This window comes from Rhinoraja longicauda, chromosome 11 (genome assembly GCF_053455715.1).
Source record: "Rhinoraja longicauda isolate Sanriku21f chromosome 11, sRhiLon1.1, whole genome shotgun sequence".
Lineage (NCBI taxonomy): Eukaryota > Metazoa > Chordata > Chondrichthyes > Rajiformes > Arhynchobatidae > Rhinoraja > Rhinoraja longicauda.
The window spans coordinates 59,487,102-59,515,093 of NC_135963.1; the positions used below are offsets into that span (position 1 = coordinate 59,487,102).

General features: G+C 45.3%; 1 protein-coding gene across 1 annotated transcript in view; it reads left to right on the forward strand.

Annotated features, from left to right (window-relative positions):
• LOC144597970 (adhesion G protein-coupled receptor D2) overlaps positions 1-27,992 on the forward strand; it is a 276,860-nt gene that overhangs the window by 155,331 nt on the left and 93,537 nt on the right. The window contains exons 22-23 of the mRNA XM_078407825.1: positions 11,606-11,659; positions 24,213-24,396. Coding sequence (XP_078263951.1) covers positions 11,606-11,659; positions 24,213-24,396 — 238 coding nt within the window. The remainder of the gene's footprint in view (positions 1-11,605; positions 11,660-24,212; positions 24,397-27,992) is intronic.

Here is a 27,992-nt window from a genome sequence, read left to right on the forward strand (position 1 = left end):
TTTGCTGTGTTATACATCTTTTCTTTTAGTTTTATTCCATCCCTAACTTCCCTTGTCAGCCATGGTTGCCTCTAACTCCCCTTAGAATCCTTCTTCCTTTTTGGAATGAAATGATCCTGCGTCTTCCGGATTATGCCCAGAAATTCCTGCCATTGCTGTTCCACCGTCATTCCTGCTAGGATCCTTTTCCAGTCTACCTTGGCCAGCTCCTCCCTCATGCCTTCATGGTCCCCTTTGTTCAATTGTTAATGAACAATCTTTCCTGCAGCCAAAGATTTTTGATTCAAAATGTGCCTTGTTCGCATTGTGTAGGAGTTGGCTCCACCATTACATTTGGTACTTGTGTGTTGTGTTGATGGATATGCATTGAATTGTTTTCTTAATGTATTTACAGCACTTTGTAGATGGAGCTTATTGGATTGAGCACTAAATCATGTACATATAATTCCATAAATAAGTTATCAGCATCACATTATTCAATCATTGTTTAAATATTTAATATTTTATTTTTTATGAAATATATTACCTCCAGGATCTGGTGCCCCAAGAGGAGGATTTGTGGTGACATCTTGATGTGGCTGGGAGTAGGGTGGTCTTGGGCTACACTTCTGATTTGAACAAGTTAACTCAGTTCTGAAGATGCTTCAAGTCTCCAACTCTTTGTGCAACATCTGATGGCCCCAGGAAGGCTGGGAGATTGCAGGTGATGTTGCTCCTGTGTGCCATGTACAGTAAATAGACATGAATGAAGGGGTCTCAGCAAGGCTGGTGTACCTCCTTTCCCCTGCCCCTCACCAACTTGGCGCCAACTGGTGCTGCAGGAGGTGGCCCAGATGTAGTGCCGTAGGATGTGGCCCAGATGTGGTGCCGTAGGATGTGACCCAGATGTGCTGTAGGATGTGGCCCAGATGTAGTGCTGAAGGATGTCGGCCAGATGTTGCACCGTAGGATGTGCCCTGATGTGGCGCTGTAGGATGCCCAGATATGGCACTCTAGGATATGGGCCAGATGTGGTGCTGTACGATGTGGCCCAGATGTGGTGCTGAAGGATGTAGGCGAGATGTTGCACAGAGGATGTGCCCTGATGTGGTGCTGTAGGATGTGGGTCAGATGTGGCACTGTAGGATGTTGCCCAGATGTGGTACCGTGGGATGTGGGCCAGATGTGGCACTGTAGGCTGTAGCCCAGATGTGCTGCTGTAGGATGTGACTCAGATGTGGTGCAACAAGATGTGGTCCGGATGTGCTGTAGGACGTGGGGCAGATGTTGCACTTTAAGATGTGGTCCAGATGTGGTGCTGTAGGATATGGTCCAGATGTGGTGCTACAGGATGTGGCCCGGATGTGCTGTAGGATGTGGTCCAGATGTGGGGCTGTAGGATGTGCCCTGATGTGGCATGCAGGTTGTGCCCAGATGTGTGATGTAGGATGTGTACAGATGTGGCATGCAGAATATGCCCAGATGTGGCGTGCAAAACATGCCCAGATGTGGCACGCAGGATGTGCCCAGATGTGGCATGCAGGATGTGCCCAGATGTGGCATGCAGGGTGTTCCCAGTTGTGGCATGCAGTATGTGCCCAGATGTGGCATGCAGGATGTGCCCAGATGTGGCATGCAGGTTGTGCCCAGATGTGGCATGTAGGATGTGCCCAGATGTGACATGCAGTATGTGCCCAGATGTGGCATGCAGGATGTGCCCAGATGTGGCATGCAGGATGTGCCCAGATGTGGCATGCAGGATGTGCCCAGATGTGGCATGCAGGTTGTCCCCAGATGTGGCATGCAGGATGTGCCCAGATGTGGCATGCAGGGTGTTCCCAGTTGTGGCATGCAGGATGTGCCCAGATGTGGCATGCAGGATGTGCCCAGATGTGGCATGCGGGTTGTGCTCAGATGTGGCATGCAGGGTGTGCCCAGATGTGGTTTAGATGAGTTTAGTTTAGAGATATGGTGAGGAATCGGGCTCTTCAGTGCACCGAGTCCACACCACGATTAACATTAACACATCACACACTAGTGTAAGAAAATAACTGCAGATGCTGGCACACTCCAAAGACGTACAGGTATGTAGGTTAATTGGCTGGGTAAATGTAAAAAAAATAAAATTGTCCCTAGTGGGTGTAGGATAGTTTTAATGTACGGGGATCACTGGGCGGCACGGACTTGGAGGGCCGAAAAGGCCTGTTTCCGGCTGTATATATATGATATGATATGATATGATAAATCGAAGGTATTTATTCACAAAATGCTGGAGTAACTCAGCAGGTCAGGCAGCATCTCAGGAGAGAAGGAATGGGTGACGTTTCGGGTCGAGACCCTTCTTCGGACTGATGGGACATTTTACATTTATAGCAAGTATACCAACCCAAGCCAATTAACCTACAAACCTGTACGTCTTTGGAGTGTGGGAAGAAACCGAAGATATTGAAAACCCAAGGGGAGAACATACAAACTCCATACAGACAGCACCCGCAGCCAGGATCGAACCCGGGTCTCTGGCGCTGCAAGGCAGCACCTCTACCGCTGCGCCACCATGGAGGATGTTGGTCAGGTGTGATACCATAGGATGTGGCCCAGATGTGTTGCTGTAGGTTGCAGTCAAGGGTGCTCAAATGGCTGAGATACTTGAATCGGTTCGATACGGGTGGGGTGCTGGACCAGTTTAGATACACATTGTGGTGGGCATGGATCAGTTGGTCTGAAGGGCCTGTTTACTTGCTGCGTGACTCTACTGCTCGTTCCAAGTCCTGGTGCGTTTGTCAGTTGCCAGTGTTTTCTTGCAGTCATTTGGAGCTTGTGTCATCTTGCTATTCTTGTTATTGAGGGCGTGCAGCGTAGGTTTACTAGGTTAATTCCCGGAATGGCGGGACTGTCATATGTTGAAAGACTGGAGCGACTAGGCTTGTATACACTGGAATTTAGGAGGATGAGAGGGGATCTTATCGAAACGTATAAGATTATTAAGGGGTTGGACACGTTAGAGGCAGGAAACATGTTCCCAATGTTGGGGGAGTCCAGAACAAGGGGCCACAGTTTAAGAATAAGGGATAGGCCATTTAGAACAGAGATGAGGAAAAACTTTTTCAGTCAGAGTTGTAAATCTGTGGAATTCTCTGCCTCAGAAGGCAGTGGAGGCCAATTCTCTGAATACATTCAAGAGAGAGCTAGATAGAGCTCTTAAGGATAGCGGAGTCAGGGGGTATGGGGAGAAAGCAGGAACGGGGTACGAATTGAGAATGATCAGCCATGATCACATTGAATGGCGGTGCTGGCTCGAAGGGCCGAATGGCCTCCTCCTGCACCTATTGTCTATTGTCTATTGTCTATTGTCTATTGTCTATTGTCTATTGTCTATTGTCTATTGTCTATTGTCATCATGGGCAGTGGGTTGCAAAGTCAGTTCTACGAACAATGCTTGGGTCCAGCAGACCATCCCACGAGAACAAGATGTGGCAACTCTTTTTATTAATTCAGGCTGTGGGCTTCGTAGGCTGAGCCAGCATTTAATTGCCCAATTCTTAATTGCTCCTGAGAAGGCGGTGCATTATTAATTCTGTATTAATCTGGTAATTCTGCATAGCGCTAATGGTAAGCTGTGGTTTAAAATCAAGCAAAATGCATTCCTGCCAACTACGTTGAAGTTATTATATCTAATAATACCTCATGCAGAACAGATTGTGACATTGCGAAGATTATTCATCGTTCACTTCATTTTTGTGCATTGTCTGTGTGAACATCTGGCTAAATTTCATTTTCAGTTTGGTTTATTGTCACGTGTACCGAGGTACAGTGAAAAGCTTTTGCTGCGTGCGCAGAAAGACTATACATGATTACAATCGAGCTATTTGCAGCATATAAAGGAGTTTAAGAAGATCATAATTAAAGTAAGAAATGTTGCTATATGAATAGATATTTGAGAGTGTGGAGCGATTGTAATATGAGTTTGTAAATCTGCTTCTGTAGCTAGCACGCAAATAGTTGCCTGGGTTGGATGCCATCTTGGAAGCTATAAACGCAGGCAGTTGGGCTAGACCAATTCTCATCTGAACTTCTCGTGCGACAACAATGAAACGATTGTGGCTTCGGGTTCTTCAATTTCCGTGAAGCTTGCTTGAATGCCCAGCCACGTGTGGCAGAACGTTTCATCCTGCAGAACAGAATCCAAACTGGATTAGTATTCCGAGTTGCAATCTACGGATAAAACTTGGACCTTTCTCCTGCAATGTTCCTCTAGCAATGGGCGATCTGTGGACCTGTGCAACACATTCAAATCATTCTGGTTTAAATCGTGCTCAGTTCGCCTTGGCCCACGTGATCTCCCAGTTGCCAAACACTTTAGATTTTAGATTTTTAGATTTTAGAGATACAGCGCAGAAACAGGCCCTTCGGCCCACTGGGTCCGCGTCGGCCAGCGATCCCCGCACACTAATACTATCCTACACTCACTAGGGACAATTTTTACATTTGCCCAGCCAATTAACCTACATACCTGTACGTCTTTGGAGTGTGGGAGGAAACCGAAGATCTCGGAGAAAACCCACGCAGGTCACGGGGAGAACATACAAACTCCGTACAGATGGCGCCCGGAGTCAGGATCGAACCTGAGTCTCTGGCGCTGCATTCGCTGTAAGGTAGCAACTCTACCGCTGTGCCACCGTGCCGCCCACTTTAACTCCCCCTCCCATTCCCACACTGACCTTTCTGTCCTGGGCCTCCTCCGTTGTCAGAGTGAGGTCAAAGGCAAATTTGAGGAACAGCACCTCATATTTCGCTTGGGCAGCTTACAACACACATATTGATTTCTCTAACTTCAAGTAACCCCGGCATTCCCTCTTTTCCATCCTTCCCCCACCCTAGTGGTTGGACTAGTTCAATTGTCATCTTGGTGAGTTTTATTGTCTGTATAACTTGTTATCTGGGGAAGCACAGTGGTGCAGCAGGTAGAGCTGCTGCCTTACAGCGCCAGAGACCAGAGTTCAATCCTGACCACGGGTGCTGTCTGTGCGAAGTTTGTACATTCTCTCTGGGACCGCGTGGGTTTCCTCCGGGTGCTCCGGTTTCCTCCCACACTCCACAGATGTGCAGATTAGTAGGTTAATTGGCTTCTGTAAAATTGTAAAAATTGTCCCTAGTGTGTAGGATAGTGCTCGTACAACGGGGATCGCTGGTCGGCGCGGACTTAGTGGACTGAAGGGTCTGTTTCCATACTGTATTTCTACACTAAACTAAACATAGCCCACAGCCAGCATGGACTGTTTCCTGTATCATGGTTACTTTTTTGCATATCATTCATTCATTTGTTGTATATCTCTCTATATCACCGCCAATATCTCTTGTTTCCTTTTCCCCTGACTCTGTGCGAAGAAGGGTCTCGACCTGAAACATCACCCATTCCTTCTATGCAGAGTTACTCCAACATTTTGTGTCTATCTCGGTTTAAAAGGAGTTGGCCATTTCTGCTTCCCTTGACTCTGGAATACAAGACAACAAAAATTAAGTTGGTTCACTTCCCTTCGAGTAAGTTTCTACATCGACCGTTCCTTCTGTCCTGGAGAGTGAAATGGCCAAGTTTGGAAACCCTGGGTGCAAAATAAAAGTTGTTCTTATTTTAAGAATGAACTGCGTTCTACATTAAGCTGAGTGAAATGGAATCATGAGGAATGAAGTGGTGTTGCAAACCCGAATAGGTAGTCATTGTTCATGAGTTCACGAGTTATAGGAGTAGAATTAGGCCATTCGGCCCATCGTGTCTACTCCGCCATTCAATCATGGCTGATCTCTGCCTCCTAATCCCGTTTTTCTGCCTTCTCCCCATAACCCTTGACACCCGTTCTAATCAAGAATTTGTCTCTCTCTGCCTTAAAAATATCCACTGACGGCCTCCACAGCCCTCTGTGGCAATGAGTTCCACAGATTAACTACCCTCTGACAAAAGAATTTCCTCCTCACCTCCTTTCTAAAAGAGCGCCCTTTAATTCTGAGGCTGTGACCTCTGGTCCTGGACTCTCCCACCAGTGGAAACATCCTTTCCACATCCACTTTATGCCTTCCATTATTCTGTAAGTTTCAATGAGGTCCCCCCTCAACCTTCTAAACTCCAGTGAGTAGAGGCCCAGTGCTGTCAAACGCTCATCGTCTGCTCACCCACTCACACCTGGGATCATTCTTGTAAACCTCCTCTGGACCCTCTCCAGAGCCAGCACATCCTTCCTCTGATATGGGGCCCAAAATTGTTCACAGTGCTCCAAACACGGCCTGACCAGCACCTTGTAGAGCCTCAGCATTACATCTGCGTTTTTGTATTTATATTTTGTGTTTGTGCGGATATGCTGTGTCATCGCACTGGCACATGTAACTGGCACATGTAGCTGGCACGTGTAGCTGGCACGTGTAGCTGGCACATGTAGCTGGCATGTGTAGCTGGCACATGTGACTGGGACTTGTAACTGGCATGTGTAACTGGGACGTGTAACTGGCATGTGTAACTGGCACGTGTAGCTGGCACGTGTAGCTGGCACGTGTAACTGGCATGTGTAACTGGCATGTGTAACTGGCATGTGTAACTGGCATGTGTAACTGGCATGTGCAGTCTGTTGCTCCCGTTCATTAATTGCTTCCAAGTATTCGACTGGTTGCAACAACTTCCAGCCCTGTGTCAATACTCGAGTACATAAGCTGTACAAATTGAGTGCTGCTGAGAGCTGCTGGTGACACATGATCACTTAAAGCCCAAAGCAGCCGTCTCCTCAGCTTCTGTGCCAGAAGGAGAACAATATATTACATCCGCTGCTCCAGATGTCAACTTATTTACATCGGCGAAACCAAACACAGGCTCGGCGATCGCTTCGCTCAACACCTTCGCTCAGTCCGCCTTAACCAACCTGATCTCCCGGTGGCCGAGCACTTCAACTCCCCCTCCCACTCCCAGTCTGACCTTCCTGTCATGGGCCTCCTCCAGTGTGATAGTGAGGCCCACCGCAAATTGGAGGAACAGCACCTCATATTTCGCCTGGGCAGCTTACAGCCCAGTGGTATGAACATTGACATCTCTAACTTTAGATAGTTCCTCTGTCCCTCTCTTCCCCTCCCCCTTCCCAGATCTCCCTCTATCTTCCTGTCTCCACCTATATCCTTCCTTTGTCCCGCCCCCCTGACATCAGTCTGAAGAAGGGTCTCGACCCGAAACGTCGCCCATTCCTTCTCTCCTGAGATGCTGCCTGACTGCTGAGTTACTCCAGCATTTTGTGAAATAAAAACGGCTTCTGTGCCGATACCTCATTCACAATTCTTTCCCTTGAAACAGTCGATTGTTTTTATTTATGATTTCTAATCCTACCGTTTCAAGAACCACTCCACATCTGTGCAATGCTGTTGTTAGTTCCTTTTCACGAATGAATGAATGATTGCCGATTGGATCAGTGAATAAAACTTGTCCCATTTCCCTCCCCTTGCTTATCCACATGATGGGAAATGTCATCATCTGCAAGCCCAAATGGAAGAGTATTTATCCACTGGAATACAAATTGTTCAGTTATCAAAATTGATGCCGGATTATTTTGATTAAACAGGCTGACACTTTAAATGAGCCACTTAACATTAATGTGAAAAATAGCTCTGTATTTTCCAAGAGGAAAGAAAGCTTTGGGGGCTATAAATTAGGTATTCAGATCATTTTATGTGCACATTTACTTTTCTGCAAGTGAGCCTGTCAGTAATATTGTAGATGGAACAAGCCTCAGCCGTTATATAACCTCGTGTTATGGAATGCCTCGCATTACTTTAGTCATGTTTCATTTGCATTTCTCTAGATTGTTTCCGTCACAACAACACATGGGAGAATCCCTGCTGTATTTTGACGATGCTTTTTCTCTTTTGATGTGGTATAGATTCAACATCATCTTTCTTCTGTGTAGGAAGGAACTGCAGATGCTGGTTTAAACCGAAGAAAGACACAAAATGCTGGAGCCTGAAGAAGGGTCTTGACCCGAAACATCACCCATTCCTTCTCTCCAGAGGTGCTGCCTGAGTTTCTCCAGCATTTTGTGTCTATCATCTTCAACCACTCAAGGTCACCTCACCTTCTGTCTCCTTTCTCTGTTCGTTTACTTATTTACTTATTTATCTATTTATTCATTTCCCTATGTTCTCTAAATCTCTGTAAAGCGTCTTTGAGTATATGAAAAGCGCTATATAAATTTAAAAAATGCATTATTATCTTTCATCTCGTAGCTTTGAGCTGAACACTGTGACTGGAAATACTAAACCAAAGTTTAACTTTTCAATCTTAGAATATAGAAGAATTTCTGAATTATTTTATTTAAATATTGATCCCGATATCTTCATTTGAAGAACTGCAATTTAACAAATCACATTGCCATTATTTGCAAATCTCAGTGACGAGCTTCTAGAGAGTGACTTTTGTGAAAAAGCTGCAAAGTGCTAGAGTAACTCAGCGGGTCAGGCAGCATCTCTGGAGAACATGGATAGGTGACGTTTCACAGAGTGCTGGAGTAACTCAGCGGGTCAGGCAGCATCTCTGGAGAACATGGATAGGTGACGTTTCACAGAGTGCTGGAGTAACTCAGCGGGTCAGGCAGCATCTCTGGAGAACATGGATAGGTGACGTTTCACAGAGTGCTGGAGTAACTCAGCGGGTCAGGTAGCATCTCTGGAGAACATGGATAGGTGACGTTTCACAGAGTGCTGGAGTAACTCAGCAGGTCAGGTAGCATCTCTGGAGAACATGGATAGGTGACGTTTCAGAGTGCTGGAGTGACTCAGTGGGTCAGGCAGCATCTCTGGAGAACATGGATTGGTGAAGTTTCACAGAGTGCTGGAGTAACTCAGCAGGTCAGGTAGCATCTCTGGAGAACATGGATAGGTGATGTTTCACAGAGTGCTGGAGTAACTCAGCGGGTCAGGCAGCATCTCTGGAGAACATGGATTGGTGAGTTTCACAGAGTGCTGGAGTAACTCAGCGGGTCAGGCAGCATCTCTGGAGAACATGGATCGTCACAAAAGACTATCCATGTTCTCCAGAGATGCTGCCTAACTCACTGAGGTACTCCAGCACTTTGTAAATAGACAATAGACAATATAGTTAGGCAGCATCTCTGGAGAACATGGATAGTCTTTTGTGACGATAGACACAAAAAGCTGGAGTAACTCAGCGGGACAGGCAGCATCTCTGGAGAGAAGGAATGGGTGCGTTTTGGGTCGAGGCCCTTCTTCAGTCTTTTGTGAGTAGCATTGAGCATTTTTCTGTGGGTTGTTACCTAGCTGCAGGAAGCTCTCCTCTGAGTCAGAAGATTGTGTTTGAGTCCCAACACAAATTGAGCAGTGCAGGTTTTTATAAGTGTTGTACTAAAGTCCTGGCTGCCATCACTGGCACCTTTGGTACCACTTTAAACCTGAGCAGGTGTTACCAGGGGTAACAACTCTGGGTTTATTCCTCTCTCATTATTAAACTTGGTAATGTGGAAGAGGCTCCTAAAAATCATTCTGCTTGAACAAACTTGTTGTTACACAAATATACCCTGGTATTTCTCACATTTTGACAATGATCAAATTTTGCGAAGTATTTTGCTGGACTGCAAGTCCTAAATGATATGTGAAAGATGTTACACAAATGAAGGTCTTGCTTTCTGAGTCTGCAGTGCTTTAAAGCTCAGTTTTTTTTGTGTTGAATTAATAACCTCTTGCAGCTGAATTTATCAGTAATTTAATTTTGCTGTAATCATCCCTACATAATGGTGAACATGTGAAAACATCAAATAAAAGCCGCCTGTTGTAATCCAGTGGTCAATTTCACTGCCATTAGAGTAGTAAATATATTTGTCTGTCAGAAAATCCATACACGTAAAATATTTTCCCACTGGCTTGGTGTAGTGTGTTTGTGAAGAGATCTCATGAAATCTTCATCATCTTGGTCATAATGGTGATGACGAAAATATTTGTGCATTATTCCCAGTTTGTCAAATGGCATTGAAATGGCAATTTTAAAGTGATTGTGCTTTGGATAGACTTGTTCATTTTTAAGAAACAAAACTTTCTGATATAGAATATATAGTCATAGAGTCTCACAGCTTGGAAACAGACCCTTCAGTCGAACTTGCCCACACCGACCAACATGTCCTATCTGCACTAGTCCCACCTACCTGCGTTTGGCCCATATTCTTCCAAACCTGTCCTATCCACGTACCTGTCTAAATGTTCCTTAAATGTTGCGATATCCCTGCCTCAACTACCTCCTCTGGGAGCTTGTTCCATACACCTATCACCCTTTGTGTGAAAAAGTTACCCCTCAGATTCTTATTAACTTCATTATTATCTCAATGGTGTCAGATTAGGTAAAGGGGGAGTGCAACGAGACATGGGTGCCCTTGTACACCAGTCACTGAAAGTAAGTGTGCAGATACAGCAGGCAGTGAAGAAAGCTAATGGCATGTTGGCCTTCATAACGAGAGGATTTGAGTATAGGAGTAGAGGGTGTATAGAGTTCTGCAGTTGTATAGGGCCCTGGTGAGACCACATCAGGAGTATTGTGTGCAGTTTTGGTCTTCTAATTTGAGGAAGGACGTCCTTGCTATTGAGGCAGTGCAGCGTAGGTTCAACAGGTTAATCCCCGGGATGGCGGGACTGTCGTATAAGGAAAGATTGGAAAGACTGGGCTTGTATTCACTGGAGTTTAGAAGGATGAGAGGGGATCTTATACAGACGTATAACATTATGAAAGGACTGGACAAGCTAGATGGAGAAAAAATGTTCCCAATTTTGGGGGAAGCCCAGAACCAGGGGCCACAGTCTAAGAATAAAGGGGAGGCCATTTAAAACTGAAGTGAGAAGAACCTTTTTCACCCAGAGAGTTGTGAATTTGTGGAATTCTCTGCCACAGAGGGCAGTGGAGGCCAATACACTGGATGAATTTAAAAGAGAGTTAGATAGAGCTCTAGGGGCTAGTGGAATCAAGGGATATGGGGAGAAGGCAGGCACAGGTTACTGATTGTGGATGATCAGCCATGATTACAATGAATGGCGGTGCTGGCTCGAAGGGCCAAATGGCCACCTCCTGCACCCATTTTCTGTGTTTCTATGTTTCTAAATCATTCCCCCCTCACCTTAAACATTTGTCCTCATATAGACATATATTTATTTTATGTTGTTCATACCATTCTCTTTGATTCCATGGCACAGGTTAAAGATTAAAGGGATTGTTGTTGATTATGCAGTAGAATAATTTGTGAAAAGTTGGGGCAGCATTCCACCTTTCCACATTATCATTGTGCAGAAACTGAATGCTAGTTGTCGTCATTGCCCAGTTAGCCTTTGTACACCACAGGTTGGATCTGTTGGGCAGGCAGATGTTGCTTGCAAGTGAAGCCTCTGCAATGTTCCCACCAGCAGTGGGATTGTGTCCCAGTACATGGTACTACCACCTGGCTAAGCCCCACCGACAATGCAGTGTAAAACACTGAGAGTGGGGAGACTGTGTAGGTGTTGTGCAACATACTGCTTCTCATTTCATAGGTAAGATAGTCTCATTTCACGAATTTCACAGGTTAGATATTCTCATTTCACAAATAAGATACTGCTTCTCATTTCGCAGGTAAGAAGCACAATCAAAAGACTACAAGAACGAAGAAAAGCATTGAACTTTTCGGTAAGCAAATAATTAGTAAATATTGTCATTTAATAAGCATTGCAATCAATTGCATATTTGAGCACATTTGTATTATACTTTGTTCATCGAATGACAGGTACTGGAGCAGATTTAGTTTAGTTTTATATTAGTTTAGAGGTACAGGGTGGAAAAAGGCCCTTCGACCCAATGATTTTGCTCTGACCAGTGATTTCCACGGTAACCTACACCATCTTATACTATCCTATACTAGGATACATGTATACCAAGTATACAAACCCAAGCCAATTAACCTGTACGTCTTTGGAGTGTGGGAGAAAATTGAAGATCTCGGAGAAAACCCACGCAGGTCACGGGGTGAACGTACACACTCCGTACAGACAGCACCCGTAGTCAGGATGGAACCCGGGTCTCTGGTGCTGCAAGCGTTGTAAGGCAGCAACTCTATGGCTGTGCCATCGTGCCGCCCTAAGTGAAGAGGAAAATGAAGACATTTCGCATTGGAACATGAAATTTGCACCAATTGGCTGTATTCATCCTTGCAACTTTGCTCTCCGCCAGGTGAGGTGGTGGTGATGACTGAACGGCAATCCGTTGATGTGATAAGGATACATACTTGATTTGGGGTTTGGAAGAGCCAGTGATATATTTGGAAGTATTGCTCATTTATGGTTCAGAAGTGATAGGGAATTCGTGGGAGAATTATTTTGCATCGTGGGCGGCACGGCTTGTAGAACCACTGCCTCACGGCACCAGTGATCCAGGTTCAATCCTGATCTCCGATCCTGTCTGTGTGGAGTTTGCATCTTCTCCCTGTGTCCATGTGTGTCACTCCAGTTTCCTTGTACTACCTAAACATGAGTAGGTTGGTTGGTCAGCTGGCCACTGTAAACCTTGTCAGAAGATGAACAGTGGAACCTGGGAGAGAGCTGATGGGAATGAGGAGGGAAAGAACTGGTTTGTGGCAGGTTAGTGTAACATGGGTGCTTCAACGACTGCATGGTCTTAGTGGGCCAAAGGGCCTGTTTCCAAAACCTGCACGTAGTTCTAAAATAAACTCAGAATATAACTCGTCAGTAACCTACAGAATGCGGCAAGCTGTACTATACTCCAGGATGAGTCACACCCTGGCCACTCCCTCTTCTCCCTTCCCTTCAATAAGATGCCTTGGTTTCCATGCCAGTGGACACTAGTAGCGTGCAGGAATGCTAGTAAAGGCCAGTTTGCATGACATATTCGAAGAAATGTTTGATGAACACAAAAATTATGACATTGGATCAAGGCAGAGAGAAAATGGAATAAGTGAATCAAATCAAGTGAATTAATGATCAACTACCCAGATGAGATCTTCATTCTTCACATGGGAGTAGAAGGAAGAAAGGAGCAGTTCTAGGTTGGCAATGGCGATGTTGTATCCTTAGAAACAGTCAACCATGGAATTGGTGTTGGCATGGAATGGAATACTTTATGTGAAATTCTTTGCTTGCATACCCGAGGTTTACAGACAAATAGCGGCCACCTACGGCAGCGCTGACTAAGTTACAAGGTTCGCCGGCTCCTCCATTGTTCTCCCCCCCCACCCCCACAGCGGTCTCCCCCATTGTCCATTATTCTCCCCCCCCTCCCCCACAGTGGTCTCCCCCATTGTCCATTGTTTCCCCCCCACCCCCACAGTGGTCTCCCCCATTGTCCATTGTTCTCCCCCCCCTCCCCCACAGCGGTCTCCCCCATTGTCCATTATTCTCCCCCCTCCCCCACAGTGGTCTCCCCCATTGTCCATTGTTCTCCCCCCTCCCCCACAGCGGTCTCCCCCATCGTCCATTGTTCTCCCCCACAGCAGTTTCCCCCATTGTCCATTGTTCTCCCCCCCTCCCCCACAACGGTCTCCCCCATTGTTTGTTCTCCCCCCCTCCCCCACAGCGGTCTCCCCCATTGTCCATTGTTCTCACCCCCCTCCCCCCTGTTTGAATCCACATTATCTAAGTTTGACTTGAATGAGATCATTATCCATTGAAGGCGATTGTAGATTTTCTGCCAAAGGTGGGGAAAATATCAATCTAACCTTTTAAAAAATGTATTCTTGATTCTTGATTAGTCCAGGTGTCAGGGGTTATGGGGAGAAGGCAGGAGAATGGGGTGAGGAGGGAGAGATAGATCAGCCATGATTGAATGGCGGAGTAGACTTGATGGGCCGAATGGCCTCATTCTACTTCTATTACTTATTACCTTCCTGGTGCTGGATGCCACAAATGGGTTTTGACAGGTGGGCCATAGAAGACAAAATGTGTCCATCACAAACCTTTAGAGAGAGAGATTGGTGACTGAGGAGGTCTATTGGAATTAGCACTGCACCTTAAGTTCTTCAACAAGTGATTTTTCGGAATCTTAAAGGACTTAGACAATAGACAATAGGTGCAGGAGGAGGCCATTCTGCCCTTTGAGCCAGCACCGCCATTCAATGTGATCATGGCTGATCATTCTCAATCAGTACCCCGTTCCTGCCTTCTCCCCATACCCCCTGACTCCGCTATCCTTAAGAGCTCTATCTAGCTCTCTCTTCAATACATTCAGAGAATTGGCCTCCACAGGTCTCCAAAGCGAGACCTGGTGCGGATACTATGGATACCGTGAAACTTATGGACAGTGCCCTTATGTGGCGACTATTTGCATACCTTGGATATGCAAGCAAAGAATTTCACTGCGGCTTGTGACATGGGACAGTAAAGCATTCATTCATTCATTCATTCATTCATTCATTCATTCATTCATTCATTCATTCAATATAAAATCCCACAATTGTAAGTTGTTACTGGGTGAGAGGTGGTTGCAAAGATGCAGAAGCAACATTGTAAATAGCTCTGAAGTAAAGTTATTACTTGACTCGCCCAGGCTCTCCATGAGATCATAAGTGATAGGAGTAGAATTAGGCCATTCGGCCCATCAAGTCTACGCTATTCAATCATGGCTGATCGATCTCTCACTCCGAACCCCATTCTCCTGCCTTCTCCCCATAACCTCTGACGCGTACTATACAAGAATCTATCTATCTCTGCCGAAAAATATCCACTGACGGTCTCCACAGCCTTCTGTGGCAAAGAATTCCACAGATTCACCACCCTCTGACTAAAGAAAATGCTCCTCATCTCCTTCCTCAAAGAACGTTCTTTAATTCTGAGACTATGACATCTAGTCCAAGACACTCCCACTAGTGGAAACATCCTCTCCACATCCACTCTACCAGGCTTTTCGCTATTCTGTACATTTCAATGAGGTCCCCCCTCATTCTTCTAAACTCCAGCGAGTACAGGCCCAGTGCCGACAGACGCTCCAGATCTGATAAGTATGTTCCATACACTAAGGGTTTGGATCTTATTCATGTACTTTTTAACCAGTTAACATTTTGACAATTAGAAAGCTAACTAGCTGGTGGTGCTGGCTCGAGGGGCCAAATGGCCTCCTTCTATGTTTTCTATTTTCTATGTTTCTAACTAAGAAAATGTTGACTCAGGATTTATCTGGACAGTGATGGGATGGCAGGTTCTGAAGATAAGGAGAGAAAGTGGACATGACACCGTGATCCAAGGCTCTAGATGGCACACTTGTGTTCCAATTTTTATATTCTTTTGAACTTAAATTTTCGGCCAGTTTTAAAATAGTGTGACTTCTTGTCTGAAGTGCACAGCATGTGAGATAATGACCATTCAGCCCATTGATTCAGTAGGTTGTTTTTCTAATTCGCATACAAACCCTTATTATGTATTCTCCTGAATCACTTATCTTAGAGAGAAGGATTGAGTGGCGTTTCGGGTCGAGATCCTTCTTCAGACGTCTCGACCCGAAACGTCACCCATTCCTTTTCTCCAGAGATGCTGCCTGTCCCGCTGAGTTACTCCAGCTTTTTGTGTCTTTCTTCGGTTTAAACCAGCATCTGCAGTTCCTTCATTTAGAGACTTATTTTGGAGACGAACATTAAGTGTAGACTGAACTTTATATCAAAGCTGAAAACTTTCAAGAAGGTCTAATCAAAGTATAATGCTGTTGACGTCACCATTTTACCCATGTGGTTACGTTTGTTTAGTTTTGAAAGAGCCTTGCTCTGAAACAAGGCTACAACAAAAAAAAAATTCATTCTCACTGCAATCCTTCTGATGGAAAATGAGTTAAAAAATTTGTGTGAGTGAGGTTTCCAGCAAATCTTTCCCAGCAGAGCAGAAACTGTGGTTGCTTGTAATCTGAGTCTGGGTATGATAAATGAAGATACATGAGTTGATCAATGCATCAATTAGTTAATCAATATGTGGTTTCCAGAAGAAGAAAAGGAATATAGACAACATAAATATATCACCGAAACGTCCATGGAGTTGATTTTCCTAATTAACGTAAAAATCAATGCATGTTTTCCTCTGGTCTGCCTGATGTGGACACGGAAAATAGAGTCAACTTTGTTATAAAGCCACAAAGTTTCAAACCCCTTCAGCAGTGTCCTTTGGCATTAACCTGTCAACAGGTTTATTTATGTTTTGTGCTGTTGGCAGAGATCACGTACCTCGGTCAAACTGGTTTAAAAATAGTTAATAGGAGCTGTGGCATGACTTGTCCATTGTGAATGATCACATTAGCCCGGCCCAAGTTGTCATGCTTTATGGGATCAGGCAGCCTGTCCCAGACTGCGGGCACAGCAGGTAATTTGAAATGAAATGAGACAGTTTCTACAGCCAGATTGATTTGGGAATCTTGCATGTTTTCCCCTTTGACCTCTGACAGGTTGACACCACAAAAATTGTGACTTGTAAAAAATGATCAGTCAGTAATATATTTAGGCTGCTGACATACCGTAGGCTGCCTGTGAAGGGAGGAAGTCCTTTCTTGGGGAGAAAAAAAAAATCCTTTAATACTCAGCTTCTCGTCTTTCATCGGGTAAAAAAAAGGCTGGAAATTTGGTTGGACTGATGGCGAAACAGATATTACCCACGGCGGCAGGGCTGGTGAGTTTATTCCCCGGTCTGGAAGCAGATTGTTCGCTGGTCTGGCCCTTGATTCTCATTCTCAGCTGCAGAGTGTATCAGGGTCTGGACCCGAAACATCACCCATTCCATCTATCCAGAGATGCTGCCTGTCTGTCTGTGCTGACGATGCGACACTGGGTACACATGTGCAATTAAACTGAGCCGGGACACTGGTGCACGCACTTTGAGGAAGGATATTCTTGCTATTGAGGGCGTGCAACGTAGGTTTACTAGGTTAATTCCCGGAATGGCGGGACTATCATATGTTGAAAGACTGGAGCGACTAGGCTTGTATACACTGGAATTTAGAAGGATGAGAGGAGATCTTATCAAAAAGTATAAGATTATTAAGGGGTTGAACACGTTAGAGGCAGGAAACATGTTCCCAATGTTGGGGGAGTCCAGAACAAGGGGCCACAGTTTAAGAATAAGGGGTAGGCCATTTAGAACGGAGATGAGGAAAATCTTTTTCAGTCGGAGAGTTGTGAATCTGTGGAATTCTCTGCCTCAGAAGGCAGTGGAGGCCAATTCTCTGAATACATTTAAGAGAGAGCTGGATAGAGCTCTTAAGGATAGTGGAGTCAGGGGGTATGGGGAGAAGGCAGGAACGGGGTACTGATTGAGAATGATCAGCCATGATCACATTGAATGGCGGTGCTGGCTCGAAGGGCTGAATGGCCTCCTCCTGCACCTATTGTCTATTGTCTATTGACCTGTCACCTCTGGCTGGTACACCGGCCAGTGCCGTTTAGTTCAGTTTAGTTTATTGTCACGTGTACGGAGGCTCAGTAAACAGCTTTGGTTGCGTGCTAACCAGTCCGCAGAAAGACAATACATGATTACCATCGAGCCATTGACATGACAAGGGAAAAATGTTTAATGCAAGATAAAGCCAGCAAAGTCCAATCAAGGATAGCCCGAGGGTCAATAAAGAGGTAGATAGTAGTTCAGCACTGCTCTCTGGTTGTGGTGGGATGACTCAGTTGCCTGATAACGGCTGGGAAGAAACTGTCGCTGAATCTGGAGGGGTGCGTTTTCGCACTTCTATGCTATTTGCCTGATGGGAGAGGGGAAGAAGAGGGAGTGGCCAGGGTGCGACTCGTCCTTGATGATGCTGCTGGTCTTGCCGAGGCAGCGTGAGGTTTAAATAGAGTCCATGGAGGGGCGGTTGGTTTGTGTCGAAGGTAGACACAAAGTGCTGGAGTAACTCAGCGGGTCAGGCAGCATCTCGGGAGAGAAGGAATGGGTGACGTTTCGGGTTGAGACCCTTCTGACTGACTGATTTTAACCAGCATCTGCAGTTTTTTTCCTGCACAGGTTGGTTTGTGTGATGGTCTGGGCTGCGTCCACAATTCACTGCAATTTTTTGTGGTCATGGATGGTGCTGTTCCCAAACCCAGCTGTGATGCATCCTGATAAAATAGTTTCTATGGTGCATCTGTAGAAGTTGGTGAGAGTTGCAGGGGACATGCCGAACGTGCTAAGCGGTCTAAGGAAGTAGAGGCGTTGGTGTGCCGGGTTTATCTCCGTCTGCAGCCACTGGCCATGACGGGGGGAATGGTTGAACAGAACTGATTAAACCAGGTCATCATTTTCACCAGGAGGTGCCTGTGTATAGATAATGGCTCGAAGGGCCAAATGGCCTCCTTCTGCACCTAGTTTCTGTTTCTGCAATAAACAAAAACACTTCAATGAATGTAAAACCCCAATATAATGGCAAAAAAGCCTGAAGACCTCAGTGCATCCAAGACTGTCGATCATAATCAATGAGTCCTTCACATGAAGCTCTTCTCATCTCCTATACACGAACATTCACCATCTTCCTTGCCACCATCTGCGTGCATTTTCCAGACAGGTCATTGTTCACTGCACCATGTATCACCACTCACATCAAATCCAGCTCGCCAATTGCTCTGTCCATTATTCTGTTTGAGTGTAAATGTGAATTAAGTATTGTCCCGCACACAGTAACTGCGGTTGCTAATGTGCTTTTTGTTTTAACTCTGCGAATGGTCGTTGATAAAGGTTGCAGCCTTGGAGATGGAAGATTGCTGAATTAGTGTGGAGAATGCTTTCTATAGCACAGTGTGTGACAGCCACAGGCATGCATCGAGTGGCCTCCTGGTCTGTGAGACCAAATAAACATTTCTGCGGCTGCACATCTGTGGAAGGGTCCCAACCTGAAACGTCACCGATCCATGTTCTCCAGATGCTGCCTGACCCGCTGAGTTACTGCAGCATTCTGTGAAACGTCACCTATCCATGTTCTCCAGAGATGCTGCCTGACCCGCTGAGTTACTCCAGCACTTCATGTTTTTTTTTGTAATCCAGTACCTGCATTTCCTCGTGTCTTCATTTCTGTGGGTATATTGGGCATCTGTATCAGTTTCTGACGAGTGTTTCAGGTATATTATAGGGGCCCAATAATGTGACGATATGCTCAATGTTTCAAAAATCTATTCATGAAAAATTCAAGTGATGATTTAAGATGGTGTGTCATGAGGATGGTGCTGTATGGTTTCAGCATTTACATGTGGACATATTGGCGATGTTGAACAGAGCTACTGGAACTGCTCCATAACTATAGCATAATCTACTATAGTTGAGGCATGAGTAACAAGAAAGTGGTGTCAATATGGTCCGTGGCTAAGAAAAAAAGGTCTCGACCCAAAAAGTCACCCATTCCTTCTCTCCAGAGATGCTGCCTGTGTCCCGCTGAGTTACTCCTGCATTTTGTGTCTATCTTTGGTTTAAACCAGCATCTGCAGTTACTTCATACACATTGCCAATCCACCCATACCCACTCACTCACCCACAAAGCACAGATACAATAGAAATGTGCAGCACTAGCTGAGTGGGTGCAGCCAGAACTATATTCAGAAAAGTCATTGTTTTATTGGAGAAATCACTCTGTTAGATCACAGTGCACAGAAAGGGCAGCTTTCTATCTTTGTCCCGCCCTCCCCTAACATCAGTCTGAAGAAGGGTCTCAACCTGACACGTCACCCATTCCTTCTCTTCAGAGATGCTGCCTGACCCGCTGAGTTACTCCAGCATTTTGTGTCTATCTGCAGTTCTTTCCTACACAAGGGTGGCTTAAATGTTCTCTTCCCCTCCACCTCCTCCTAGCTAGAACTTTCTATATCCCAGCACAAGATTGTAATGGCATCATCGTGTTGAGATTAGTAGGAGCAAGGTCACTTGCATGGTCACCCCTGATCTAGACCACCACGACCTTCAGAATGCGGCCTAAAACCCACTTGTTTTAATTTATCGATCCCATAAAAAAACCCTTTGTCTAAATGTTGTTATTGAGCTATTAGTCAGTGCTCTTATTTCCTCGTTTCTGCTGGTTACAAACCTCCCAGTTGACGTGGCCTAAGTGGAATATTTTACCATTCCTGCAGCTTTTCTGATTTCTTCGTGTTGTTGTCAGAGCCCCATGCTAACGATGTGCATTTCAATAAAGGACTGTTGTGGACATTAGTTATCGTGGTTTTTGTGCTATGATTTACACTGTGTGCCATGTTTCAGTGGACCTGGAGTTGAAAGCATAAGATTCATGACTTTGTACTTTACATTTTATGGACTGGAATGGAGTTGCGGGTGCAAATCTCCTCGTCCCCGCATGGACCAGCGTTGGTGACTGACCTGCATGACCCGCGGGTGGTAGCCACACTGTCAAATTGCTTCATGAAATAAAGCTGTCCAGTAGCACTCTCACAATAAAAAATGATAGTCTTCCAATACGTGCCAAACGGTGTTATGACAGGAGTGAAATATGGAATTAAATTGGAAGCAGATTAGTTTTTGGCCCTAATTCACGCTATGACAAGATGCAAGAAGAATGAAACAATGAAGGTTCAGTCTTGCTAAGTTAATATTCTCTATCTTCAGTTTTATTCTCCGAGTAGGCCTTAAAGTGCACTGAGTTTAAATCAGTGCAAAGTATCGATTAAATGTTCACGCTATATCTTAAACATGGAATATTTAATATATCTTGTGGCTCAGATTTGGGAAAGAAGTTGTGAATGGAAAAAGGTGCATTTTATTGATGTGATGACAGTGCAATATGTGCCAAGCATGTTTGCGCTGAATCTGTTCGGCCCTGGGATTTGATTTGGGGGTAGAATTCTTGGCAGCCAATTTAGCTGCATTTTTGTAGATTGGAAGACACGATAGAGATATCAGGTCAGTATGTTGCAGTATTACCCGAAATCAGGCAAACGGAAGGGCAGTGCAGCGGTAGAGGTACTGTCTTACAGCGCCAGAGATCCGGGTTCGATCCTGACTACGGCTGCTGTCTGTACGGAGTTTGTACGTTCTCCCCGTGACCTGCGTGGGTTTTGTCCGAGATCTTCGTTTTTTCTCCCACACTTCAAAGGCGTACAGGTTTGTAGGTTAATTGGCTTGGTATAAATGTAAATTGCCCCTAGTGTGTGTAGGGTAGTGTTAGTGTGCAGGGAACGCTGGTCGTTGTGGACTCAGTGGGCCGAAGGGCCTGTTTCCGTGCTGTATCTCTAAACTAAACTAAAGAGAGTTGGATCGTTAGGGCCACTTGGTTTGGCACATGGTCCATGTATTATGCAAATGATATGCACTTAAATGGTATCCAATTCATTGCAGAAGTTGAGTTTTCCCACCTTTTGTTCTTTGAGGCAACGGTTAAAATGCCTAAATATTGCAAATTAAATTAGCAGCATTTTAATGAGCAGCATCTTCAGTCTGAAGATGGAAATCGACCCGAAACGTCACCCATTCCTTCTCTCCTGAGATGCTGCCTGACCTGCTGAGTTACAATAGACAATAGACAATAGACAATAGGTGCAGGAGTAGGCCATTCAGCCCTTCGAGCCAGCACCGCCATTCAATACGATCATGGCTGATCACTCTCAATCAGTACCCCGTTCCTGCCTTCTCCCCATACCCCCTCACTCCGCTATCCTTAAGAGCTCTATCCAGCTCTCTCTTGAAAGCATCCAACGAACTGGCCTCCACTGCCTTCTGAGGCAGAGAATTCCACACCTTCACCACTCTCTGACTGAAAAAGTTCTTCCTCATCTCCGTTCTAAATGGCCTACCCCTTATTCTTAAACTGTGGCCCCTTGTTCTGGACTCCCCCAACATTGGGAACATGTTTCCTGCCTCTAATGTGTCCAATCCCCTAATTATCTTATATGTTTCAATAAGATCCCCTCTCATCCTTCTAAATTCCAGTGTATACAAGCCTAATTGCTCCAACCTTTCAACATACAACAGTCCCGCCATTCCGGGAATTAAACTAGTGAACCTACGCTGCACGCCATCAATAGCAAGAATATCCTTCCTCAAATTTGGAGACCAAAACTGCACACAGTACTCCAGGTGCGGTCTCACCAGGGCCCGGTACAACTGTAGAGGGACCTCTTTGCTCCTATACTCAACTCCTCTTGTTATGAAGGCCAACATTCCATTGGCTTTCTTCACTGCCTGCTGTACCTGCATGCTTCCTTTCAGTGACTGATGCACTAGGACACCCAGATCTCGTTGAACATCCCCTTTTCCTAACTTGACACCATTCAGATAATAATCTGCCTTTCTATTCTTACTTCCAAAGTGAATAACCTCACACTTATCTACATTAAACTGCATCTGCCATGTATCCGCCCACTCACACAACCTGTCCAAGTCACCCTGCAGCCTTATTGCATCTTCCTCACAATTCACACTACCCCCCAGCTTAGTATCATCTGCAAATTTGCTAATGGTACTTTTAATCCCTTCATCTAAGTCATTAATGTATATCGTAAATAGCTGGGGTCCCAGCACCGAACCTTGCGGTACCCCACTGGTCACTGCCTGCCATTCCGAAAGGGACCCATTTATCCCCACTCTTTGCTTTCTGTCTGTCAACCAATTTTCTTTCCATGTCAGTACCCTACCCCTCCAGCATTTTGTGAATAAACACCTTGGATTTGTACCAGCATCTGCAGTTATTTTCTTATAGCACCTATTGATCATTTAACAAAGTAGGCAGGGAACTTGTTTCGATATAATGTCTTTCAAATTCTTAATTTTTTTGTAAAGGTGCTTTACAGCCAACATTTTTAAATGTGGTCATGGTTGGTTTGCAAACTAAGTAACAGCTAATTTGTTTAATGAGGTAAATAAACAACTAGAGGAATAGATCGGGTAGACGCACAGAGCCTCTTGCCCGAGTAGGTGAGGTGAATCGAGGACCAGAGGACATAGGCTTAAGGTGAAGGGGAAAGGATTTAATAGGAATCTGAGGGGTAACTTCTTCACACAAAGGGTGGTGGGTGTATGGAACAAGCTGCCAGAGGAGGTAGTTGAGGCTGGGACTATCCCAACATTTACAAAACATGGATAGGTTTATGGATAGGTTTGGAGGGATATGGGCCAACCACAGGCAGTTGAGACTAGTGTAGCTGGGACCTGCTGGCCGGTGTGGGCAAGTTGGGCCAAAGGTCCTGTTTCCACGCCTATTTCCACTCTATGACTCTAAACGCCTCAATAATACTGCAGGTGCTGGAATGTGAAGGTAAAGCACAAATGCTGGAAGATCTCAGCCAGTCCTGCAACATCGATGGAGAGAGAAACACCATAGTTTTTCCTTTCCGCAGATGCTATTTGACTGTCTGAGTTCTTCCAGCATTCCTGCATTGGTTTGTTCTAGGACTTAATCATTTAACCTTCAGCCCCAATCACATGCTCATTTCCTGGAGTTCGAACAGACATTTTGTCCTACATTGTTGAACTCGCGACCAAGTCGGGACTTCTTGCTTCTGAACACCAAGGCCCCAGTTCCCACTTTTTCTCATCGGTGTCTCGATTCCTGCACTCCCTTCCACTCCCCCAGTACTGATTGGTTTATTTCATGCACTGTATTTCACGCACTTTCTGTTTATTAGTCCGAGGGTTCCTGACCCAAAACATCACCTCTCAGGTTCTTCTACAGAAGGGCAACACAGTGGTACAACCGTAGAGTTGCTGTCTTACAGTGTTTACAGCGCCAGAGACCCGGGTTCCATCCTGACTACGGGTGCTGTCTGTACGGAGTTTGTACGTTCTCCCCGTGACCTGCATGGTTTTTCTCCGTGATCTTCGGTTTCCTCTCACACTCCAAAGACGTACAGGTTTGTAGGTTAATTGACTTGGTATAAATGTGAATTGTCCCTGGCGTGTGTATGGTGGTGTTAATGTGTGGGGATCGCTGGTCGGCGCGTACTCGGTGGGCCGAAGGTCCTGTTTCCGCGCAGTATCGCTAAACTAAACTGAGCTGAAAAAAAGAAGCTGCCGAACTCATTGAGTTCCTCCAGCACTTTGTCTTTTGTTCAAAGCTCCAACACCTGCAGTATCTCTTGTCTCTGTTTCCATTTCTGCTTTCGAGCTTTTCTGTGCTATCTTTCCCCTTTTCGCACTGAAAGGCAAATGAAAGCTTCTTGTTCCAGAAATGTATTCTCGAAAATGATCATTTTGAAACAAAGATGATGGCTTAAACTTTGGTTTGAGTAGTAATTTGGTGAACTGTGGGAGTAATCCAAATGTACTTCTGTTTAATTTGACAGAACTGTGCCACTTCTCGCCCCTCGAGCTCTTTGACCAGCTCCAGACCTGCCAGCTCACCCGTGACAGGCTCCGAGAGTCTCGCCAAGGACGAGATTGCAGATGGTGCCAACCTGCAAGGCCTTTGCAAAATGTCCTTCTACGACAACAGTGTCATATACGAAAACACAACGGCTGCGAATGAAAGTGAGTTCCCTTGTAACTGCACCTTTAGAGCTCCAATCCATGTTAAGAGATCGATGAGGCCACATTTAGAGTTCAGTTTTGGTCACCCTGTTATTGCAAATATAATGCCCAGCTGGATAGGATGCAAAAATGATTTACAAGAATGTTGCCAGGAATCGAGGACCTGAGCTATAGGGGGAGGTTGAGCAGGCTGGGACTTTATTCCTTGGAATGCAGGAGGATGAGGGATGATCTTACAGAGGTGTTTAAGACAGTAAGGGGAATAGATAAGGTAAATGAGAAGTCTTTTAGCAAGAGTTGAGGAATCAAGAATCAGAGGACATGGGTTTACGACTGATTTTAGTCAAGGTTTTTCCCACCTTTCCTTGGTGTTTGACGTCAAGGATCAGATTCTGTGGACATGACGATACAGATGCTGTCAGCAATGGCCTTCGGTACACTGTAGGATGGACAACAATGGTAGTGTACAATGGTAGTGTACCATAGTGTAACAATGGTAGTGTACTCCCAGTCAGCAGTTCTGAGTTCTTGTGGAAAAAGTGAGATATAGTAAAACATCAGATTATTTGCCAAAAAGACTCCATGTCGTAAACTTATTTTAGATCCTTTTTTACTGAAGATTCGATAACTGCTGTATGATGTAGAGAAACATATGGGCCATTAGATAATAATATCACTGGTCGGCGCGGGCTCGGTGGGCCGAAGGGCCTGTTTCTGCACTGTATCTCTAAAGTCTATCTGTATCTTTAAACTGTATCTCCAAAGCCCATTCCTTCTTTCCCTCCAGAGATGCTGCCTGTCCCATTGAGTTACTCCAGCATTTTGTGTCTGCCTTCTCTAAAGTCTAATGTCTAAATGCTAAATCAGAATTGGCAGTGTGTTGGGCAGTGGTAATGTCAAAGATATTGTTTGTAAAAAACTGTGCTCCCCTGTCACTCCTTGTAAAACATATTCTGCCTCTTGTGTCCCCCCCCCCCCCCCCCCACCTCTGCATCCCCTGACCCTCTGTTGTGGATGCAAGGCCCATTCATCTTGGTGTTTGTCCAAGGTTCAGGATGGCACAGTCAATCTGAAATCTTCCATTGTACTTGAGGTTCCAAAAACTTCCCAGGGTCTCAAGGGCTTTTAACAGAGTTGTTGTAGTGGAGGGTAAAAGGGACCACGACAGTCCTTTCAGGTGAGGCAGAGGTTCACTTGCACCTCCTCCAACCTCATCTACTGTATCCGTTGTTCAAGATGTGGACTCATACATCAGCGAGACCATACGTAGACTGGGCAATCGTTTCGCTGAGCACCTTCGCTCAGTCCACCTGGACTTACCTGATCTCCTGTTTGCCAGATACTTTAAATCTCTTTCCCATTCCTACACAGACCTTTCTGTCCTAGGCCTCCTCAATTGTCAGAATGAGGCTAAACGCAAATTGGAGGAACAGCATCTCATATTTCATGAATATTAGAAACATTGAAACAGAAAATAGGTGCAGGAGGAGGCCATTCGGCCCTTCGAGCCAGCACTGCCATTTATTGTGATCATGGCTGATCGTCCCCAGGCAATAACCCGTGCCTGCCTTCTCCCCACATCCCTTGATTCCACTAGCCTCTGGAGCTCTATCTAACTCTCTCTTAAATCCATCCAGTGATTTGGCTTCCACTGCCCTCTGTGGCAGAGAATTCCACAAATTCACAACTCTCTGGGTGAAAAGGTTCCTTCTCACCTCAGTTTTAAATGGCCTCCCCTTTATTCTAAGACTGTGGCCCCTGGTTCTGGATTCGCCCAACATTGGGAACATTTTTCCTGCATCTAGCTTGTCTAGTCCTTTTATAATTTTATATGTTTCTATAAGATTCCCTCTCATCCTTTTAAACTCCAGTGAATACAAGCCTAGTCTTTTCAATCTTTCCTCATATGTCAGTCCCACCATCCCAGGGATCAATCTCGTGAACCTACGCTGCATTGCCTCAATTACAAGGATGTCCTTCCTCAAATTAGGAGACCAAAACTATACACAATACTCCAGATGTGGTCTCACCAGGGCCCTATACAACTGCAGAAGAACCTCTTTACTCCTATACTGAAATCCTCTTGTTATGAAGGCTAACATTCCATTAGCTTTCTTCACTGCCTGCTGTACCTGCACGCCAACTTTCAGTGACTGGTGTACAAGGACACCCAGGACTCGCTGCACCTCCCCCTTACCTAACCTAACTCCATTGAGATAATAATCTGCCTCCTTGTTTTTGCCGCCAAAGTGGATAACCTCACATTTATCTATATTATACTGCATCTGCCACGCATCTGCCCACTCACTCAACCTGTCCAGGTCACCCTGCAACCTCCTAACATCCTCTTCGCAGTTCACACTGCCACCCAGCTTTGTGTCATCCGCAAACTTGCTAGTATTACTTCTAACTACTTCTTCCAAATCATTAATATATATGGTAAACAGTTGCGGCCCCAACACCGAGCCTTGCGGCACTCCACTCGCCACTGCCTGCCATTCTGAAAAGAACCCATTTACTCCTACTCTTTGCTTCCTGTCTGCCAACCAATTTTCTATCCATGTCAACACCCTACCCCCAATACCATATTTAGTTCTCTCACTTCAAGTACCCCCTCCTCTCCATCCCTCCCGCACCCAGGTCTCACCAACTTCTCGTTCTCAATTAGCAAACAGCCAACAATGGCCTGTTTCCTTTATCATCGTCACATTTTTAAATATCTTTCATTCATTTGTTCGATATCTCTCTACATTACCGTCTATATCTCTCGTTTCCCTTTCCCCGACTCTCAGTCTGAAGAAGGGTCTAGACCTGAAACGTCACCCATTCCTTCTCTCCAGCTGTTACTCCAGCATTTTGTGTCTATTTTCAGGGTAAAGGGACCTTTCCTTTGTGAATATCTACAGCACCACGGTCTCAAAGTGACTGCCTCTGGGGAGCAATTGGCACCATTTCCTTTGCAAGAGCCACATTACACACAGTTTACTGCTTTAGCTTTAATGTTTGTACATTTGCCTCATCTAAACGTGGGCTATTTTCTAAGTAAAATACCTTTTTTTATGGCTACAAGGAAATAATACTTGAGAATAATGGCCAATTCGAAACTAAATATGCTAGCATTCTGAAAAAGTTGAAGGGGACATAGCTTTTGAAAATAATGTGGGTAATCAATAATCCTTGTTACGGAGATCTCTGGGGGCTTTTATTTGCTTTGCAGTTCCTGTGATTTACTCTGGTATTTAAAGCCCAGTTTCAATTCTGATAGAGCCTAGTTTGGGAAACAAGTAACCAACAACTTCCCTCTCCCTGGGAGGAGTTTCACTCTTCTGACGCACCTCAATGCTCAGAGCAGGTGATATTTGTTGCATTCAGCAGCATTTCAAATGCTGAACCCTCTTGACAAATAACAATGCATGGCCTGGCTCCACTGGTGTTAGAATATCTCTGTAGTTTGGTGTCGGAAGGAACCGCAGATACTGGTTTAAACCGAAGATAGTTGGGATGGCACGGTGGCGCAGCGGTAGAGTTGCTGCCTTACAGCGAATGCAGCGCCGGAGACTCAGGTTCGACCCTGACTACAGGTGCTGTACTGTATG